Source organism: Papio anubis, chromosome 19 (genome assembly GCF_008728515.1).
Source record: "Papio anubis isolate 15944 chromosome 19, Panubis1.0, whole genome shotgun sequence".
NCBI lineage: Eukaryota > Metazoa > Chordata > Mammalia > Primates > Cercopithecidae > Papio > Papio anubis.
Genome location: NC_044994.1, coordinates 2711800 through 2733780, shown reverse-complemented (window position 1 = coordinate 2733780; position 21981 = coordinate 2711800). Strand labels below are relative to the sequence as shown.

Genomic DNA, 21981 nt, shown 5'->3' with positions numbered 1-21981 from the left:
GGGAACAGACTGTGGGAAGCCAGGAGCTTTTCCCAGGGCTAGTTTGCATTGAGTATTGGTAGATGGTGGTGGAGGGAAAAAGCATTTTTCTTCTTCATTGCTGTTCCTGGGGACATGTGTGTGCAGCTGACTCACTCATACCCTTAACTGATGCTGTGATTTATCTGCCTCAGACCCAGCTTTTTCTTAGCATCATGTCTCAATTAGATTAAGTTTAAAGCACAAGTGATTTAAAATGGCCATGGCCACAGAATGGAGAGCACTGGTTCCAGCAACCATGTATCCTGAGAACCTTTCCATTTATTTATTTATTTATTTATTTAGAGATGGAGTCTTGCTGTGTCGCCCAGGCTGGAGTGCAGTGGTGCGATCTTGCTTCACTGCAACAGGCGCCCGCCACCACATCCAGCTAATTCTTGCATTTTTAGTAGAGACAGAGTTTCACCATGTTGGCCAGGCTGGCCTCAAACTCCTGAGCTCAGGTGATCCGCCTGCCTCGGCCTCTCAAAGTGCTGGGATTACAGGCGTGAGCCACTGTGCCCGGCCCTGAGAACCTTTCAATTTAAAATCTCTTCAATTCTAGTCTAACCCACACACTTCATGTACAGTAAGGAGTCATTAGCCATTAGTGTCCATGGAAGGCTAATCTTGGCCATTTATTTTCATCAAGGAATAACTGCAATTAAACTTTTTGGCCAAAACATACATAAAGATTTGTTTGTTTGTTTGTTTTTTGAGATTGAGTTTCACTCCTGTTGCCCAGGCTGGAGTGCAATGGCACAATCTCGGCTCACTGAAACCTCTGCCTCCCAGGTTCAAGCGATTCTCCTGCCTCAGCCTCCCGAGTAGCTGGGATTACAGGCATGCACCACCACACCCTGGTAATTTTATGTTTTTAGTAGAGATGGGGTTTCTCCATGTTAGTCAGGCTGGTCTTGAACTCCCAACCTCAGTTGATCTGCCCACCTCAGCCTCCCAAAGTGCTGGGATTACAGGTGTGAGCCACCATGCCTGGCAACATAACGATTTTGTTAGTTTAAGCTAGTGTCTTTAGTTAGGAAGCAAAATGGTATTAGAAATCAAATATAACAACTTGGTGAGTCCTACTAGAAATAATTTATTTTTATTTATTTATTTATTCTTTTTTTTGAGACAGAGTCTCGCTCTGTCGCCCAGACTGGAGTGCAGTGGCGCGATCTCGGCTCCCTGCAAGCTCCGCCTCCCGGGTTCACGCCATTCTCCTGCCTCAGCCTCCCGAGAAGCTGGGACTACAGGCGCCGCCACCTCGCCCGGCTAATTTTTTTTGTATTTTTAGTAGAAACGGGGTTTCACCGTGTTTGCCAGGGGGGGTCTCGATCTCCTGACCTTGTGATCCGCCCGCCTCGGCCTCCCAAAGTGCTGGGATTACAGGCGTGAGCCACCACGCCCGGCGAAATAATTTATTTTTAACATCTCTTTATTTCTTTCCTTTTTTTATTTTCTTCTTATCTATTTATTTATTTTTGAGACAGAGTCTTGCTCTGTCGCCCAGGCTGGAGTGCAGTGGTGCGATCTCAGCTCACTGCAACCTCCACCTCCCCGGTTCAAGTGATTCTCCTGCCTCAGCCTCCTGAGTAGCTGGGATTACAGGTGCGCACCACCACTCCTGGCTAATTTTTGTATTTTTAGTAGTAAAAATTTTAAAATAATTTTGTATTTTTAGTAGGTGAAACCATATTGGTCAGGCTGGTCTTGAACTCCTGACCTCAGGTGATCCACCCACCTTGGCCTCCCAAAGTGCTTGGACTACAGGCGTGAGCCACCGTGCCCAGCCCCTTTTTTCTTTTTAGTGACAGGGTCTTGCTCTGTGGCTCAGCTGCAGCACAGTGGCACAATCACAGTCTACCGTAGCCTCAAACTCCTGGGCTCAAGGGATCTTTTCACCTTGGCCTCCCAACATGGTGAGATTACATGCATGAGCCACTGTGCCTGGCCTTAACACCTCTCTAGAATGTGAAAAATCCTGTAACAAAGCAGAATGCTTCTTATCACTTTTATGTCTTTATAACGCACCATAACAGCATTTAGTTTCTTCTGAAACAGTCAACACCCTAAAGTCACTCAACAGCGAAACAGTCAACACTCAAATAGTCAACAGTCGAAAGGAGGCCAAAGATGAATGTTTTTAAAAGAAGTGCTAACTTGACAATGAATTTGAACTAAGTCAAGGGTCCCCAAACCCCAGGCCACATTCTCGTGCTGTGTGAACCAGGCCACACAGCAGGAGGTGAGTGCCGGCCAACAAGCAAAGCGTCATCTGTATTTACAGCTGTTCCCCATCCATCGCATTACCGCTTGAGCTCCACCTCCTGACACATCAGCGGTGGCATTAGATTCTCATAGGAGCACGAACCCTATTGTGAACTTTGCATGTGAGGGATCTAGGGTGTGTGCTCCTTATGAGAATCGAATGCCTGATAATCTGTCACTGTCTCCCATCACCCCCAGATGGGACCATCTAGCTGCAGGAAAACAAGCTCAGGCTCCCACTGATTCTACATTATGGTGAGTTGTATAATTATTTCATTATATATTACAACGTAATCGACATAGAAGAGCACAATAAATGTAATGCACTGGAATCATCTCGAAACCATCCACCCCACCACGGTCCATGGAAAAATAGTCTTCCATGAAACCAGTCCCTCGTGTCAAAAAGGCTGGGGACCATTAAACTAAGTCATTAGATATATCTGAACTAGGCTGAGCGCGGTGGCTCACGCCTGTAATCCCAGCAATTCGGGAGGCTGAGGCGGGTGGATCACCTGAGGTCGGGAGTTTGAGACCAGCCTGACCAACACGGAGAAACCGTCTCTACTGAAAAAAAAAAAAAAAAATTAGCTGGGCATGATGGCACATGCCTGTAATCCCAGCTACTTGGGAGGCTGAGGCAGAACTGCTTGAACCCAGGAGACGAAGGTTGAGGTGAGCGGAGATTGCACCATTGCACACCAGCCTGGGTGACAAGAGCAAAACTCAATCTCAAAAAAAGAAAAAATCTGAACTAAAATATAACATATGTTTTCTTTCGTTAGTTGATGGAGTTGGGCTACAATCTTCCACTTCATACCTATATTCCACAAACATTTACTGAGTTTCAGGCTACAGGATGAACAGTATGGGGTATAGGTAAGTAATTCCCTATGCAAACCTGATGCATTTGTAACATTCCATAAAGCAGAGGTTTCTATTTTCCCCAGAATTTCTTCTCACGGAAGCATCCCCGCAATTGGGAAGCAGAGGTGCTCACAGATCTTCCTCCATAAATTTGATGAATGAGGAATTCTAGCAGGCATTTCTTTCTTTCTTCTTTTTTTTGAGACAGAGTCTCACTCTGTTGCCTAAGCTGAAGTACAGTGGCACGATCTTGGCTCACTGCAACCTTTGCCTTCCAGGTTCAAGCGATTCTCCTGCCTCAGCCTCCCGAGTAGCTGGGATTACAGGCATGCATCACCACGCCTGGCTAATTTTTGTATTTTTAGTAGAGATGGGGTTTCGCCATGTTGGCCAGGCTGGTCTTGAACTCCTGACCCCAGGTGATCCGCCTGCCTTGGCCTCCCAAAGTGCTGGGATTACAGGCCACTGCGCCCGGCCCTAGCAGATATATCTTTTCCAGGAACCACAGAGCTGTCTTCAAATAATCATGATTAATCTTGCCCTAAGTATAATAAATTGTAGCCACAACTAACATCTGAAAAACAATACTTCATAGTAAATCTTAACATATTTGTAGGAGAAAGTGTATTTTAAGATTAGTTTAGGGGTTAAAAGAGAATTGAAAGCCGATGAAGGCTGGGTGCGGTGGCTCATGCTTGTAATCCCAATACTTTGGGAGGCCAAGGTGGGCAAATTGCTTGAGTCCAGGAGTTCAAGACCAGCCTGGGCAACATGGCGAAATCCCGTCTCTACTAAAAACACAAAAAATTAGCTGGGCATTATGGTGCACACCTGTGATCCTGGCTACTCAGGTGGCTGAGGCGGGAGGTCACTTGAGCCTGGGAGGTCCAGGCTGCAGTGAGTTGTGATCGTAGCACTGACTCCAGCCTGGGTGACAGAGTGAGACTGTGTCTCAAAAAAAAAAAAAAAAGGCTGGGAGCGGTGGCTCACGCATGTAATCCCAGCACTTTGGGAGGCCAAGGCGGGCGGATCACAAGGTCAGGAGATCGAGACCATCCTGGCTAACACGGTGAAACGCGTCTCCACTAAAAATCCAAAAAAAATTAGCCGGGCGTGGTGGCGGGCGCCTGTAGTCCCAGCTACTCGGGAGGCTGAGGCAGGAGAATAGCGTGAACCCAGGAGGCGGAGCTTGCAGTGAGCTGAGATCGTGCCACTGCACTCCAGCCTGGCGAGTGAGCGAGACTCCGTCTCTTAAAAAAAAAAAAAAAGCAAATTCCTCAATGTCATTTACGTGAACTAAATCACAGAAAGAAGGACAAAGTGCATTCAACACGGCTCTTGCTCACGGGAGGCCTCTGGTGCTTCCTCTTCTCTGCAGCTGCCTATGACTGTGTACATGACTGACTCTGTCACTGCAGCGTTCCCAAATAGGTCCGCCCAGGTCTCCTGTAGATCATTCCAGGGAAGAAAGCTAACTATGAGAAGCACGTGGTCAACTAACGGTAACGAAGGGAAGTCTGAGGACTCCTAGAGCTTTCTCAGAGGGGGTGCCCTAGACACCAAATACACGGATTTGCTCAGGTCACAATGTGTTTCAAAGGAACAGCTGGAATGAGAAACTGACCTTTGCATCTGTGTTCACCTCCACTGAGTCTCCTATTTTAAAAGAGATCTGGGATGTCATTAAACATGTTCAATTGAGGTTAATAAAACATTTCCTTTTTTGGCAAAATGATCTGTTAAGTCTTGTCTATCTTAGAAGATATATTTAGTCACTGCATGTATCTTGGCAGAAAGTCATGGCAAAGGAGTTTCTTTCCTAGCAGTGACTGCCTGCCTCAGTAGCTGGATAAGGAATCTTTCATTCTCTCTTCACAGAAATAATGCAGAACACTATATTTTCACAGATACCAAATAGAATGAGAAATACGAGCATCCCATGCACTTAATTGTTGTCACATGAATAAAACTGTAAGTAAATGGAAATTCTATTTGTGTGGAGAGTTCCTTAAGTCTGTTAATATAATAATAGAATAATGCTATAGTTCAAAGGTAGCTTTTTTGTTGATATCATGGATCCTAGTTATTATGTGATCAAGGGAGTTTGGTGAAATAAAGATATTTAATTCTAACTGCGAATGCATGCACTACCTTAAGAAAGGTTTTACTTTCTTCCTTTTTTGAATGCTTTCTTTGATATGAAATTATCAAAGAGCAGCTCCCTTATACCTTAAGTTCTATTTGAAAAGCTTTAATTACATTCCTTGATATTGTGAACACATTATTATTGTTCCCTGGGATGAAGGAAGTGCTTACACAATGCATGATTACAGCTTTCACTTTTCTCTGAGCTAGAACACCTCTGCTCTAAAGCAGGCTGTGCTGTAGCACCGTCCAGCCCCTCATTCCTTTTTCCGGCTGAATCATATTCCATTGTCGGGATACACCAATTTTGTGTGTCCATTTGTCAGCTGATGACACTTGGCTTGTTTCCACTTTTTGCACAATTGTGAATAATGCTGCTATGAAGAGATATTATGCTTACACCTATCTGAACTTTAAAGAAAAATAATTTTTTTTTTTTTTTTTGAGGCAAGGTCTTGCTCTGCCACCCAGGCTGGAGTGCAGCGACTTGATCATGGCTTACTGCAGCCTCGAACTCCTAGACTCAAGCAATCCTCCCACTTCACCATCCCAAGGAGCTGGGACCACAGGTGCACACCACCATGGCCCAGCTAATTTTTCTTTTCTTTTTTTTTTTTTTTTACTTTTAGTAGAGACAAGGTCTCGCCAAGATGCTCAGGCTGCTTTTAAACTCTTGGGCTCAAGCGATCCTCCTGCCTTGGCCTCCCGAAGTGTTGGGATTACAGGCGTGAGCCACCATACCCAGTCAAAAATTAATTTTGTACACATAAGAATACTGGGCTATGAATAGTAGAGAGAGCAGAAAAAGAACAGTGATAACACAAAAATCTATTCATGTAACAAGTTTATGAAGCACCTATTATATGTTTATAATAGGATTGTTCTAGGCACAGTGGTAAACAATAATTTCACGTCAGTGGTGCACAGAAGTGCACTAGCCCATCATAATAAACAGTTTACAAAATTTGGTTAGATTTAGTTGTTCATTCATGTGGTTCAACTATTGAAAGGAACGAAGCAGTGATATATGCTATAACATCTCATATTTATATGTTACTGTGTCAGGCACTGCATGGAGAAGAACAACTCCAAATCCTATGGAAACAACTTAGAAATTACCTGCCAATTTCCACAAAGATGGTTTTTTAAAAGAGATTTTTAAGACATATTTTCAGTATGGGAACTACATTTTGAATCAGTATTTTTTGCTTTTCTTTTTTTTTTTTTTTTTTGAGACAGAGTCTTGCTCTGTCATCCAGGCTGGAGTGCAGTGGCCGGCTCTGAGCTCACTGCAAGCTCCGCCTCCCGGGTTTACGCCATTCTCCTGCCTCAGCCTCCCGAGTAGCTGGGACTACAGGTGCCCACCACTTCGCCCGGCTAGTTTTTTGTATTTTTTAGTAGAGACGGAGTTTCACTGTGTTAGCCAGGATGGTCTCGATCTCCTGACCTCGTGATCCGCCTGTCTCGGCCTCCCAAAGTGCTGGGATTACAGGCGTGAGCCACCGCGCCTGGTCTGCTTTTCAATTTCATTTCTTCTGCCTCTCTTAAACTGATTTTAAAAAAGACAAAGTAAGTACATGCACAATCTGAAATGCTATGGATCTCATACTGCATCCTGTCAGGAGCATCCCCACACTGTCACGATGCGTGGCACATGGATGAAACATAATGCATCTTACCCCCTTGGTATTAAATAAGAAGGCCCTGAAATTAGGCAGACTGGAATGATCAGCAGTCTCCAAATTAATTTTACTGAAGTGTCCAAGTAAAGCTCTCACAAGCCAGTTACAACAGGGAGTCTTGATTAAAGTGCACAATTCAATGACTTTTTTGTTACATATTCAAAGTTGTGCAACCATCTCCACAATCCCTTTTAGAACATTTTCATCACTTCAAGAGGAAACACTGTACCCATTAAAGCGATTCCTCATCCCCCAAGTCCACCTGGCTCCATGCAACATTAATCTACTCTGTCTCTACATATATACCTATTCTGGACATTTCATATAAATGAAATGATACCATATGTGGTCTTTTGTGTCTGGCGGCTTTGACTTAGCATAATGTTTTCAAGGATCATCCATGTTGTAGCATGCATCAGGACGTCACTCCTTTTTGTAACTGAGTAACATTCTATTGTGTGAATGGGCCACATTTTGTTTATGCATTCATCGGTGGATGGGCATTTAGGTTGTTTACACTTTTTTTTTTTTTTTGAGACAGGGTCTCATTTTGTCACCCAGGCTGGAGTGCAGTGATGCAATCTTGGTTCACTGAAGCCTCGACCTCCTGGGCTCAAGCAATCCTCCCACCTCGGCCCCCCAAGTAGCTGGCACTGCCAGTGTGCATCACCATGCCTGGATACTTTTTCATAGAGAAGGGATTTCACCATGTTGCCAAGGCTGGTCTCAAACTCCTGAGCTCAAGTGATCCACCCAGCTTGGCCTCCAAACTGCTGGGATTACAGGTGTGAGCCACCATGCCCAGTCTGTTTAAACATTTTGATTACTATTAATAATGCTGCTATGAATATTTGTCTAGAAGTTTTTGCGTGGATGTATATTTTCAATTCTCTTGGACATACACTTAGGAGTGGAATTGGTGGGCCATGGGGCAACTGTGTTTAACGTTTTTTAGAGCTACCAGTTGGTTTTCCAAAGTGGCTGGACTATTTTACGTTCCCACCAGCAGTATATGAGGATCGTAATTTCTCCACATCCTCAGCAACACTTGTTTTATCTGGCTTTTTGGGCACAGCCATCCTACGGTTATGAAATGGAATGTCACAGTGATTTTGCTTTGCATTTTCCTAATGGCTAAAGATGTTGAGTGTCTTTTTGTGGCTGATTAGCCATTCATCTATCTTACTTGGGAGATGTCTATTTAGATCCTTTGCTGATTTAAAAATTGGTTTACTTACGTTATTACTGAGTTGTAAGAGTTCTTTATGATTCTAGATACAAGTCCTTTATCAGACGCATGATTTATAAACGCTCTTCCCCTTCTGAGAGCTGTCTTTTCACTTTCTTGAACCGTAAGGACCTCTATATGTACATAAAAAGCTATCTTGGACTGCGTGTGGTGGCTCATGCCTGTAATCCCAGCACTTTGGGAGGCCGAGGTGGGCCAGGAGTTCGGGACCAGCCTGCCCAACATGGCGAAGCCCCAGCACTACTAAAAATACAAAAATTAGCTGGGTGTGCTGGCATGTGCCTGTAATCCCAGTGACTCGGGAGGCTGAGGCAGGAGAATAGCTTGAACTCGGGAGGCGGAGGATGCAGTGAGCCGAGATAGCGCCACTGCACTCCAGCCTGGGTGACAGAGCGAGACTCCGTCTCAAAAAAAGCCATTCTGGCTTTCAATTGACAACTAGGTTCAAGATATGAAGTGGATGGAGATGGGAAGTTGATGAGAGTTCCTTCAGAATCTGAGAAAAAGGATGTCCCTGTGGCAATCTCCTTCTTCAAATGCCTAGGTCCATGCCTCATTCATCTTTGTCATTCAGTGGCTGGCGGTGTCTAGCATGCATCTGATGTTCACAGAATGCTTGGTGAACTTTTAATCTAAAGCAGTCTCTCATAATCTTTAGGTTTAAAATTTGAAATCCTGGATCAATCGAGTAATAGTATTGTGTAGTCTTGTGTAATCTTATGTGCTTTTACTTCCTCATCTGCAAAATGAAGATAATGAACTCATTGGGTGAGTGTGAGGATTACTATGCTAGCTCATCTAATGTGCATAAAATGTGCCTCCACATGGCAAGTTTCAATAAATATGAGCTGTCTCACAGCTACGCTTGGGTACTAAGCAATACAGAGCACACACCTCTTTATTATTTTATTATTATTATTATTTTTAGAGTTTTGCTCTTGTTGCCCAGGCTGGAGTGCAATGATGCGATCTTAGCTCACCATAACCTCCGCCTCCCGGGTTCAAGTGATTCTCCTGTCTCAGCCTCCTGAGTAGCTGGGATTACAGGCATGCACCACCATGCCCGGCTAATTTTGTATTTTTAATAGAGTCAGAGTTTCTCTATGTTGGTCAGGCTGGTTGCGACCTCCCAACCTCAGCTGATCCTCCCGCCTCGGCCTCCCAAAGTGCTGGGATTACAGGCATAAGCCATTGCGCCCAGCCTATTATTATTATTTTCTGTGACAGGGCGTCACCCTGTCACTTAAGCTGGAGTGCAGTGGCATGATCATTGCTCACTGCAGCCTCGACTCCCAGGCTAAAGTACTCCTCCCATCTCAGGCTCTGGAGTAGCTGGGACTACAGGTATGTGGCACTACGCCCAGCTAAATTTAAAAAAATTATTTGTAGAGACGAGGTCTCAACATGTTGCCCAGGCTGGTCTCAAACTCTTGGGCTTAAGCGGTACTCCTGCCTTGGCCTCCCGACATGCTGGGATTACAGATGTGAGCCACCTGCCTAGTGGGACACACCTCTTCAATAATTCTGAAACTGTACCTTTGTTAATAGTAGTACAGTACTTAGTGGTTTTCCCTGAGTCCCCTGGATTCCTTGGAAGTGTTTCAAAGAATTCAGCAAACAAAAGTATTGTGATAAAACCTCACACACACACACAAGTGTCTTACGTTTCACACTGTCATTTGTAGGGTACTGTTGATTTATTAACCTGTGCTACTATGTAACATTATTCTGTAAGCTTCTGATCACAGCTTTACATATGTATTTTTCTTTCTTTCTTTCTTTTTTTTTTGAGATGGAGTCTCGCTCTGTCGCCCAGACTGGAGTGCAGTGGCCGGATCTCAGCTCACTGCAAGCTCCGCCTCCTGGGTTTACGCCATTCTCCTGCCTCAGCCTCCCGAGTAGCTGGAACTACAGGCGCCGCCACCTCGCCCGGCTAGTTTTTGTATTGTTTAGTAGAGACGGGGTTTCACTGTGTTAGCCAGGATGGTCTTGATCTCCTGACCTCGGGATCCGCCCGTCTCGGCCTCCCAAAGTGCTGGGATTACAGGCTTGAGCCACTGCGCCTGGCTATATTTTTCTTTATTCCCCCTACATTTTATTATTAAAAATTTCAAACATAAAATAAATTAGAAATAATTTTGTAGTGAATACTTGAATACCTACTATTTAGATTCTGACATTCTTGTTTTACTCTCCTTTTAGGCATTTCTTTTTAGAGACAGGTTCTTGCTACACTGCCCAGGCTGGCCTCGAACTCCTAGGCTCAAGCGATCCTCCTGCCTCAACCTCCTGAGTAGCTGAAATTACAGGCACACGCCACTGTGCCCAGCTTCGTCTTACTGTACTTTAAAAAAAAAATCATAGATCTATCCATTTATCCATCCCTCAACCCATTTTATTTTTGATGTATTTCAAAAAAAGGGAAGACAGCAGTCCACTACCTCCGAAATACTGCAGCTCACAGGTTGTTATCTAAGAATCAATGTTTGTTCACGGTTTTTTCTTTCAATGTAAAATGTATGTCCAATGAAACACAAATCTTAAGTGTATATCTGCTGAGTTTTGAAAAGATGCATCTATCTGTGTAGCTCAAATTCCTATAAAAATATTATGCACGTATTTTCAACTTCTTTCAAATGTGTTGCTTGGAAGGAGGTTCTGGTCATTTTTGTAGACAATGCAGCACCTGTTGAGTAGTCTAATGGGAGAAGCAAGTCCCTAAGAGGCACAGAGGATGCACACCCTGCTTTACCCAAGGCCACTTGAGCTGGGGCTCACCTGCAGGGCCCAAGCTCTCCTAACACAGCAACTGTCATGTTCTCACAGGGGACAACGTAATCCATAACCCGACGCTATCAATATAACGTTTATCAGATGTCACATTTGTGTTAAAGAATGTGAAGAGCTGTTAGAGTCTGTTAAGAATTCAACTTGGAAGAAAATTTCTTTGTTTTTTGAGACAGGGTCTCACTCTGTTGTCCTGGCTGGAGTGCCGTGGCACGGTCTTGGCTCACTGTAGCCTCAAACTCCAAGGCTCAAGCCATCCTCCTGTCTCAGCCACCCAAGTAGCTGGGACTACAGGTACACACCACCCCACTGCCAATTTTTGGGGGCATTTTTTTTTTTTGGTGGATACTAGAGACCCAGGCTGGTCTCAAACTCCTGGGCTCAAGTGATCCTCCCACCTTGGCCTCCCAAAGTGCTGGAATTACAGGCGTGAGCCACTGTGCCCAGCCAGAAGAAAATTTCTTATGATTCTCCTTTTCACATTTCTACATCATTTAACTTTAAATGTTTCTTGTGATTACAAGGCAACCTTAACAAAAGACCCCACTTTTGCTACCATTTGCAACAACTCATCTGCGCATGTCAGGATGTTCCCACACGCCCCTCCCCAGCAGGAATAAGCTGGATGTTGAGTCTAGCGAAAAACTCAACCGTCATCTAAGACCACTGAATTCCAATTTTGTTCTTACCAACATAGCCGTAGAGATCTTCTGGTTTGTTTATAATAAGTAAACGTTACAAATGTGAATATGTAAACTAAATTTGATTTTATTAAATGTTCACTTTGGTTTCATGTATTTATTTTAATAAAATACCACTTTGCTTTGGCACTGGCTATAAATTGCATTTGGTTCTGCTGGTAGGAATTTTGAGAACTGGCACCAGTTTTTACACCGCACCCTGTGGAGCCTCACATTTGGAGGCAACAGAGGGGCCACAGAGCAGCAGGCCAGAAGCGAATACAAGGGCTCCGGCTCCTCACTGCCTGCTAAGCCAGGGGACTCGCCTTTTCCCTCTTTGCTACTGGCATTCCATACAGTTCCGTGTGACAAAGCATTCCATTTCTAAGAAATACTGAAAAATCCACCTCTAAGGCATCAAAAATGTGATTTTTATTTTATAGTTTGAAGGTCCTGATTTTCACGCCATGAATCTAGGATTTTGTACGGTGAATGGCGAATGTCATCAGAGATTCCTGTGACATATGTACATGCTGGGCAGAGGCCAGGCCCTGAGCCCCATCCTGTTCCAGGCATCCTTTCTGTATAGGAAGTCTGAGGGTTACGTTAGATAAGGAATGGGAAGCCACCGTAGTTCTCTACTCAAAAAAGTAGATTTTCTGAGATTTTTTAAAAACAGTCTTTACGGCCGGGCGCGGTGGCTCAAGCCTGTAATCCCAGCACTTTGGGAGGCCGAGACGGGCGGATCCCGAGGTCAGGAGATCGAGACCATCCTGGCTAACCCGGTGAAACCCCGTCTCTACTAAAAAAGACAACAAACTAGCCTGGCGAGGTGGCGGGCGCCTGTAGTCCCAGCTACTCGGGAGGCTGAGGCAGGAGAATGGCGGGAACCCGGGAGGCGGAGCTTGCAGTGAGCTGAGATCCGGCCACTGCACTCCAGCCTGGGCGACAGAGCCAGACTCGTCTCAAAAAACAACAACAACAAAAAAAAACAGTCTTTACACACAAAGACATTTGTGGTAATCCCACTAAAATTTTTCTTCTGGATACCTCAGGGCAAGGGTTCCCAGAAGAGAGCGAAACAAGCAGGTAACAGGGCCTGATGGCCACACGCGGAGGCATCTGGTCTACCTACCTAGTCCTTGCTGCTACGTTTATTTTTTATAGCTAAAGTAAATGTTATTGTAGTGCCCATAAGCAGGAACATTTCCAATTTTGTAGCTCTAGGAAGCAAATCTGAGAGGCCGGGTGCAGTGGCTCATGCCTGCAACACCAGCACTTTGGGAGGCCACGGTGGGCAGATCACTTGGGTCAGGAGTTCGAGACCAGCCCGGCCAATATGGTAAAACCTCATCTCTACTAAAAATACAAAAATTAGCCAGGAGTGGTGGCAGGCCCCTGTGATCCCAGCTACTAGGGAGGCTGAGGCGGGAGAATCTCCTGAACCCGGGAGGCTGGGGTTGCAGTGAGTGGAGATCATGCCACTGCAATCCAGCCTGGGTGACCCAATGACTCAAAAAAAAAAAAAAAAAATCTGAAATAAATTTGGCTAGAGATAGAGATCAAAATGAGAGGTAAGAAGAACGTGTATAAACACCCAGGTGGCTGCTATATATTTAATAGGTTCAACAGTATATACAGTAATATGCATATTTTAAAATTATAGTTTCTTTCATCTTATTTTTTAAAATTTTTATTTATTTATTTATTTTGAGACGGCGTTTCACTCTTGTCACCCAGACTGGAGTGCAGTGGCGTGGTCTCAGCTCACTGAAACCTCCACCTCCCAGATTCAAGCGATTCTCCTGCCTCAGCCTCCCGAGTAGCTGGGATTAAAGGCGCATGTACCACCACGCCCGGCTAATTTTTGTAATTTTAGTAGAGATGGGGTTTCACCATGTTGGCCGGGCTGGTCTCAGACTTCTGACCTCAGGTGATTTGCCCACCTAGGCCTCCCAAAATGCTGGGATTATGGGTGTGAGCCACCGCCCCTGGCCAATTCCTTTCGTTTTTTGCAAAAACTTAACTTTGAAGTTGAAACTTCATTTGTGCTAATAATTTCCAGATTGTCCTGAGAGCTGAGTATTTCAGGACTTGACAGTCATAGGATCAAATCAGTGCCAAAGAGGGCCAATGGGGTCAAGAAAACTCCTGAAAGGTGACAGAAAACAGATCTGGGACTGCAGCAGAAAAATCACTTGACTTTTTTCGCTGCTCTTTTCTTTTTTTCTGGGATGGTGTCTCTCCTTAGAAAATTCAAAAACCAATGACTGAAATGGATGTAGCCCTAAAGGAGCTTATCCTGTGTCGCACTGAGCCTAAGAACCTACTCCGTCAGCTGTGGAGTTGGAAGTTCCATTAAGCAAAGTCCGATTTTATAAAGCTATGCTACAGATCCAATTCTCTCTGACTTTCTTTCTCCCAAAATAACCGTTTCCATGGTTACATAATCACTTAGTATTAGGACTTAGAGGAAATGCATTTTGAGGGATAATTCAGTGGAGGTTGTTTTTAAATTTTCACAGTAGGAACTGGGAAATTCAGTATAAAATATAATCTCTGGTAATTTGCACAGCTTGCTCAAGGCTTCAAGGACACTCATTTTTACAGAAAACACAATATTTAAAGCTCAGTGATAATAATTATTCTCATAACACATCAGTCCTGCAGCTGGTCAGTGCCACCTGGCTGGCTCTGCCTCACCACAGCACCTGCTCAGGGACACACAAACGGCCACCGACTGGGTCAAGTGAGCCCCAGCAACTGGCCAGTGGGCCTGTTCGAGGGCACAAGGCTAGGTAGGAATTGGCCTGGCCTTAGCAAAACCCATCTCCCCTGCTCCCTCTGGAATTCACCTGTACGTTACGCAGTGGACAAGGTACGAGTGGAGTAAACAGGGATGACAAAGTTGAAACGCCTGAAGGCAAGAACAGAATACTTTTCCCCATAGGGCCTCTGTCTCAATACCAGCTTCCAGATCCTCAGGAAAGAAAAACCCCTTTTCTTTTTTTTTTTTTTTTTTGAGACGGAGTCCCGCTCTGTCACCCAGACTGGAGTGCAGTGGCCGGATGTCAGCTCACTGCAAGCTCCGCCTCCCGGGTTTACGCTATTCTCCTGCCTCAGCCTCCCGAGTAGCTGGGACTACAGGCGCCAGCCACCTCGCCCGGCTAGTTTTTTGTATTTTTTTAGTAGAGACGGGGTTTCACCGTGTTAGCCAGGATGGTCTCGATCTCCTGACCTCGTGATCCGCCCGTCTCGGCCTCCCAAAGTGCTGGGATTACAGGCTTGAGCCACCGCGCCCGGCCGAAAAACCCCTTTTCTTGAAGTCACTTAGTAAGTTTCCATTCCTTGCATGCCCAGCAGCACAACACAGATCTTCACAGCCTTAGACTTTTTTATGCCATGGGTGCTTTACAGTTTTGGAGGTCCTTATCTGCACACACATTTGCAGGCTTGGAGAGAGTGTGTGGGGTCACGTGTTTTCGGTGGGCCAAGTATGAAGAAGCAGGCCTTATAAACCCATATTCGGACCTTAACCTGGACTTCAGAAGAGGACCCCTGACTCACCAAGGAGGCCTAAAGGATGAGGCAGCATCTCTGTCTTCACATAAGTCCCCCACTAGACCGTGCCCATGGCCAGGCCTGACCACCGAGCTCCCATTGCTTTTCCTGCCCTGGATTCTTCCCTCTCTCGTCGTTTTTTTTTAATAACATATAATTTCAAATAAGACAAAACTCATCATTTTGATGTATGCAATTCTGTGGGTTCAATATATCCACAAAACTGTGCAACCATCACCACTATCCAATTCCAGAACTTACTCATTATCCCAAAGAGAAACCCTCCATCCATTAGCAGTCACTCTTAAGTCTCCCCTCTCCCCAGCCCCCAGAAACCACTACTTGACTTCTGTCTCTGTAGATTTACCTATTCGGGTCATTTCACACACATGTAATCATATAATATGTGTCTTTTTTATGTCTTATTTCTTTCACTTAGTGTGATGTTTTCAAGGTTCATCCATGTTGTAGCATGTGTCAGTATTTTATTCCTTTTCATTGCCGAGTAATATTCCACTGTGTGGATGTAATCACATTTTGTCTATACATTCTTCATTTGATGAATATTTGGGTTGTTTTTGCCTTTTAGTTATGATGACAAATATTGCTATGAACATCCATCTACCAGTTTTTGTGTGGAGGTATGTTTTTAATTCTCTTGGGTTTACACCTAGGAGTGGGATTCCTGGGTATTTCAATGTTGAACCTTTGGAGGAACTCCTGGATTCTCTTAATTGGCAGCTTGGCCTCCTGAGGCCCTAACAATTTCAGCATCACTGAGAAGCCCAGAAGACTCCCATGACTCCTGCCACGGAAGAAATGACTTTAAGAGGTCTTAGAATTATTACCTTCTTCATAAGCACTAGGGTTCAAGATGCAATTCTGAGGCTGAGGCAGGAGAATCGCTTGAACCCGGGAGGCGGAGGTTGCAGTGAGCCAAGATTGTGCCATTGAACTCCAGCCTGGGCAACAAGAGTGAAACTCCGTCTCAGAAAAAAAAAAAAAAGAAAGATGCAATTCTGTTGAGTAAGGTAACACAGTGACTTAGTGTCACACCAAGATTTAAGTCAGAGCTTTCCCAAGAGCCATTCAGGTATAAAGAAAACGGAAAACACGCAGGAATAGTGGCAATCACAGCATGGGGAAAGGCGAGTGTGTGTGGACCCATCAAGGAGTCAAGGGTTGGCTTTTCCCGTCAATAACACATCAAATACCAGCTCTTCTTTGGCCAACTCATGTATTTCAGACAGCACTGACTGAGCACTGACTTTATGTATTTATTTATTTTTTGAGACCGAGTCTTGCTCTTTTGCCCAGGCTGGAGTGCAGTGACTTCTGCTCGCTGCAACCTCTGCCTCCTAGGTTCAAGCGATTCTCCTGCCTCAGCCTCCTGAGTAGCTGGAATTACAGGTGTGCACCACCATGCCCAGCTAATTTTTGTATTTTTAGTAGAGACGGGGTTTCACCATGTTTGTCAGGTTGGTCTCGAATTCCTGACCTCAAGTGATCCACCCACCTCGGCCTCCCAAAGTGCTGGGATTACAGGCGTGAGCTACCGCGCCTATTGACTGAGCATTGACTTTATACAAGAACACCCACCTAGGAGCCGGGCATTTAAATATGAATAAGACACATTCCCTGGAGAATTCAAAACCTAGTGGGCTGAACAATACACACAGTCTCGTGGTCCGAGGACTGCACTCTGAGTCACGTCCTGTTATTGGCCTGTTTCGAAATGTCCTTTATTTTATGAAGTGACGGTGGTGGGAGATGGAAGCAGCCTGTAGTTTTTCTAGCATCTTATTTGGCAAAGTAAAAAAATGTGGCAGTCCTACATTGGTCTAACAGATTTACTGAAATGTCACTTGTTTTTGAAATCCCTCATCCCTCAATCCCAGAATCTGACCCTAGAGGAAAAACAAGATAGTTATTAGGATGCAAACGTTATTGCTCCAACATGATTCCCATATGTATTAAAATGGGTGAAACAAGCTAAATTGGTTACAATTAGCCTAGGATAGTGAGGCCTCAAGGGGGAACTGGTTTCTGTAATTCTGTCAGGCCCAGGGTTCAGAAAGCTGGAACAGAGGCTTTGGCTAAAGGTGTTTTATTCCTGACAAGCCTGGAATGGAGTCTTGGCCTGGGCCCCAGGGCCTCGCTCACAAGGCAGTTTTTATCTGTGGCTTTCTGTCATTTGAAAGAATAAATCTAAAAGAAATAGCAGATTTTGGCTGTGGTCTCATCTGTTCCTGGGAAACTGTGATCGTAGGCACCTCTCTGGGTGTCAGTTTCTTTATCAGTCACATTCTAGCAAGAGATAACACTTACCTAGTGCTTACTAAGTGCCAGGCACTATTTGGAGGACTTTGGATATCTACTTATTTAATCCCACAACTGTGTAAGAATAGATCCTGTTAATTTTCCCATAAAAGTAATTTGCCCAAAGTCTCACACAGTGGTCGGGGGTGGGGCCAGAATCTGAATTCTGATCTCCCTATTGTCAAGTTCACACCATTTCTTTTTCCATGATTTATTTTCCCATATTCTATTTTAAATCAAATTATTAATTATATCACTATGGTGATGCGGGAATAACTTGTCCTTTTTTTTTTTTTTTTTTTTTTTTTACAACAGATAAATTTCTAATGTGACATTGAGCAGAACTCTGGTGTTCTCCAAGGCCAGTCTTTGTCCATAAATACTGAAATACTGAAAAAGGATGATAGAATGCATATTCCACAACAACTTCAAATGCAGCGGTGTATGAATTTTAACATTATTAAGAACTGCTTTAGAAATTCCAGTTGCTAGCATTTTCCTGGTATATTCTTCCCACTCCTAAAGCACTGTGAGTTGAACATACAATTCTGTTGTGTCTTTTTATTTTTGAGACAGGGTCTCTCTCTGTTGCCCAGGCTGCAGTGTGTGGCACAATGATAGCTCATGGCAGCCTTGAACTCCTGGGCTCAAGAGATCCTCCCAGCTCAGCCTCCTCAGCAGCTGGGACCAAAGGCATTTGCCACCATGCCCAGCTTCTGTTGTGCCTTAAGTGACTATTTAACGATTGAAATATTGCAGAAAGAGGGAGTGAGAGTAAGAGGAAAAGATAAAAGGCATTTTCAGCACCTGCAGTCCTCCCAGGGCTGCTCAGACTGTATTGGAGTTCCACTGAGAGCCTTTCCAAACTCCCACATCCGAGCCAAATGCAACCAAATAACATGAGAGCAACCACAGAACTGTAGTCACAAACGTAAACGAAAGGGCGGGGCCAATTTAAAAACATTATTTAGGGAAAATCTTGAAGGACTTGTCGTGCAAGGCAGGAAATAGGACATTTTAAATTTTTAAATTTTTATTTTTTTGAGACGAGCCTTGCTCTGTCACTCAGGCTGGAGTACAGGTGTGCGATCTCGGCTCACTGCCACCTCCGCCTCCCGGGTTCAAGCGATTATCCTGCTTCAGCCTCCCGAGTAGCTGGGATTACAAGTGACCAGCACCACACCCAGCTAATTTCTATATTTTTAGTAGAGATGAGGTTTTCACCATGTTGGCCAGGCTGGTCTTGAACTCCTGAACTCAGGTTGATCCACCCTCCTCAGCCTCCCAAAGTGCTGGGATTACAGGCATGAGCCACTGCGCCCGGCCAGGACATTTTAAATACTTTTTTCATTAATTAAAACTTTTCGTGAGTAAATACTTTCTTTAAGAAGCGTATAATGGAGGTAGCTAACCCTTTCTATGGTCCTCTGAGGGTGTTTGCAGCAGGTGTACGCTCCATTCTTGATGCTTTACTATGCTTTGCCTTGCCAAGCACGCTCACCACATGCCAGCAGACTGAACGTGGGACGTCCTGTCCTTGGACAAGGTAAGAAGGAGGTTAAGTACAATCTTACTAGGAGCATCAGCCTTCCTCCTTCCGGGTCTCTCCAGCGTCTGGCCTGGACGACCCGGGCCCTCTGCTGGGTGCTCCCTCTCTTCTAGATGTGCTGCGAGGCTCTTCCTCGTCTGAAGCTGAACTTTCTCAGGCCCAGGGCCCTCTCCTCTCTGCGGGCACTCCTCGTGTGCTCTGCATTCCCAGGCTCTGCATACCGTTCTCAGGCCCAGGGCCCTCTCCCCTCTGCAGGCACTCCTCGTGTGCTCTGCATTCCCAGGCTCTGCATACCGTCAGCAGCTGATGACCGGTACACCGGGGCCATCTGCCTCTCTTCCGAGCTCCAGGCTCCGACAACAGACTGACTGCTTGATGTCTCCACATGGCTCTCCATTTGGCATCTCAAACTCAGCTTCTCCAAAGCAGAGCTGGATCTCTTCCCTAAGTCTCCTAGATGTCCCCATTGCAGTAAATGGCACAGTGGTTCACCCTGTTCCCTCCTGGATCCCTTTCCTCCACCTCCCTCATTAAGTCCACCAGCTAGTTCTGCCCCTTCAGCTTCCAGCACTCACCTGTATGGCTACCCTGGTCCAACCCAAGGCACCTCACAGGGTCTCTGCCTTCTACATTCTATTCTCCCTGACAACCTCACGCTTAGAGCCGATGGCTGGGATGGCAGGTCGCTGTAGCTGAAAGATGACCCAAGTTCCTTGCTGTGGTCTTCAGCAGCCCTGGGGGTGTCTGACCCCATTGACCTCCCTCACTTCTTTATGGCCACTCTTCCTTTCCCCACCCATGCTTAGTGTCTTCTCCTCCTCCTCCTCCTCCTCCTCTGGCCCTTGCCATGGACCCCTTGGAGCCTGGCTCTCTGGGCTTTGCTGGGTGCTTCCAACCCATCCCATGGGGAATGCTGACTGGATGTAGAACCTAGTAAGCAGGAGCTTGGGCCAACACAACCACTCCCTCCTGGGAATAAACATGCACAATGCAGCTCCACTGACTGGTTCCAAACACTGTGAATTCCCAGATTCTATGCTATGGAATCTCTTCCATGTCTATGAATTTTTAGAGTTTAGAGATTTAAAATGTAAAATATTTCATTTCTTGCTATCCACAGAGTTACATAAAACAACTAGTCAAATACAATTTTTAATTATCAAAACAGCAAACATATCTAGAACTTCTTAACAATTTCACATTGTTCTAGGGACCATTATTTTCTAATAGTAATAGAATATATCTAACACAGCAAAACGAAATGGAAAAGTAAGTGTTTCAGGGAAAAACAATGAACCAGCCCTGGCACCAGTATCCTTTTCCTTTTTTTTTTTTTTTTTGAGATAGAGTCTCACTCTGTTGCCCAGGCTGGAGTGTAATGGTGCAATCTTGGCTCACTGCAACCTCCGCCTCCTAGGTTCAAGTGATTGTCCTGCCTCAGCCTCCCGAGTAGCTGGGATTACAGGCACCCACCACCACGCCTAGCTAATTTTTTGTATTTTTAGTAGAGACGGGGTTTCACCATGTTGGCCAGGCTGGTCTCGAACTCCTGACCTCAGATGATCCACCTGCCTTGGCCTCCCAAAGTGCTGCGATTACAGGTGTGAGCCACTGGGCCCGGCTTTCTGGTATACTTCTAATGTGTACAGAATGATCACATTACTTTAAGAGCCTGGCCTTGATCACAAGGTTCGTATTATTTTAAAATTTAATTTGAGGCCCCTGCTCCAAAATCAAAACATAACAATAACTATGTAAGTTCACTTTAACTTACCAATATGCATATAGCTCTACATAAAAGTCAAAAAATGAAGAGAACTGAAAACAACAATCAGGACAAAATGAACAAAACTTTCGGGTTCTCAGAAATGTTGATTCTCACTGGATTTTCAATTTTCCATCTACTAAACATGTCTCATTTTAAAAGTCGATTTCTGTCATAAACGGTTAATTATTCATTCCTTGCACACAAGAAACTTCAGAAGTACTGAGAAGGCAGCATAATCATTCATGCAATCATATTCTTCAAAGGGCCCTGTAACTTGTACAGGACACAACTTACTATTGCGCACAGTCAATCAGCTGGTATTCATTGGATCTCTCAAAGCATGCCTTCACTCCTTCATCGTCCCAAAGCTTTTTCACATGGTCAAAGAATTCCTAAAGTTTAAAAGAGTTACAAATTTAAAAAAAAATGTATAATCACCTTTTAAAAAGTTAAAAGGAAAAAGAAACTGCAAAAACTTTTTTTTGCAAGTAACATTCAGATTTTCCTTGTGGAAGTCTACATAGTAAAATGCACCAACTCTATGTTTAGTGTGATAAAAAATGCATGCATATTATCATTACTCAAGTCAAATTGCAGAATACATTTTTTTTTTTCTTGAGACAGAGTCTCGCTCTGTCACCCAGGCTGGAGTGCAGTGGCACGATCTTGGCTCACCGCAACCTCTGCCTCCCAGGTTCAAGCGACTCTCCTGCCTCAGCCTCCTGAGAAGTTGGGATTATAGGCGCGTGCCACTGTGACTGGTTAATTTTTGTATCTTTAGTAGAGATGGGGCTTCACCATGTTGGCCAGGCTGGTCTCGAACTCCTGACCTCAAGTGATTCGCCTGCCTCGGCCTCCCAAAGTGTTGGGATTACAGGCGTGAGCCACCGCGCCTGGCTCAAAATAGTTTTATCATTCTGGAAAGTCCCCCAAAATGCAAATTATGTCAAAGTTAATATCATACATTAACTATAAATACAATTAACAGCATAATTCTAAAGTATTTAGTATTCAGTAACTTAACTTGTTGAACTGCCATCTCAGCCATGAAAAAGAATGCATACTATCAGGACAAGTTTTGTCTT

At 44.7% G+C, this 21981-nt stretch overlaps 1 protein-coding gene across 3 annotated transcripts in view; it reads right to left on the bottom strand.

Moving 5' to 3' along the window:
* GNAL (G protein subunit alpha L) overlaps positions 1-21981 on the bottom strand; it is a 205406-nt gene that overhangs the window by 39192 nt on the left and 144233 nt on the right. For all 3 annotated transcript variants that reach the window (XM_009192359.3, XM_009192362.4, XM_021929935.2), the window contains exon 5: positions 21191-21288. In XM_009192359.3, the coding sequence (XP_009190623.1) occupies positions 21191-21288 (98 nt within the window). The remainder of the gene's footprint in view (positions 1-21190; positions 21289-21981) is intronic.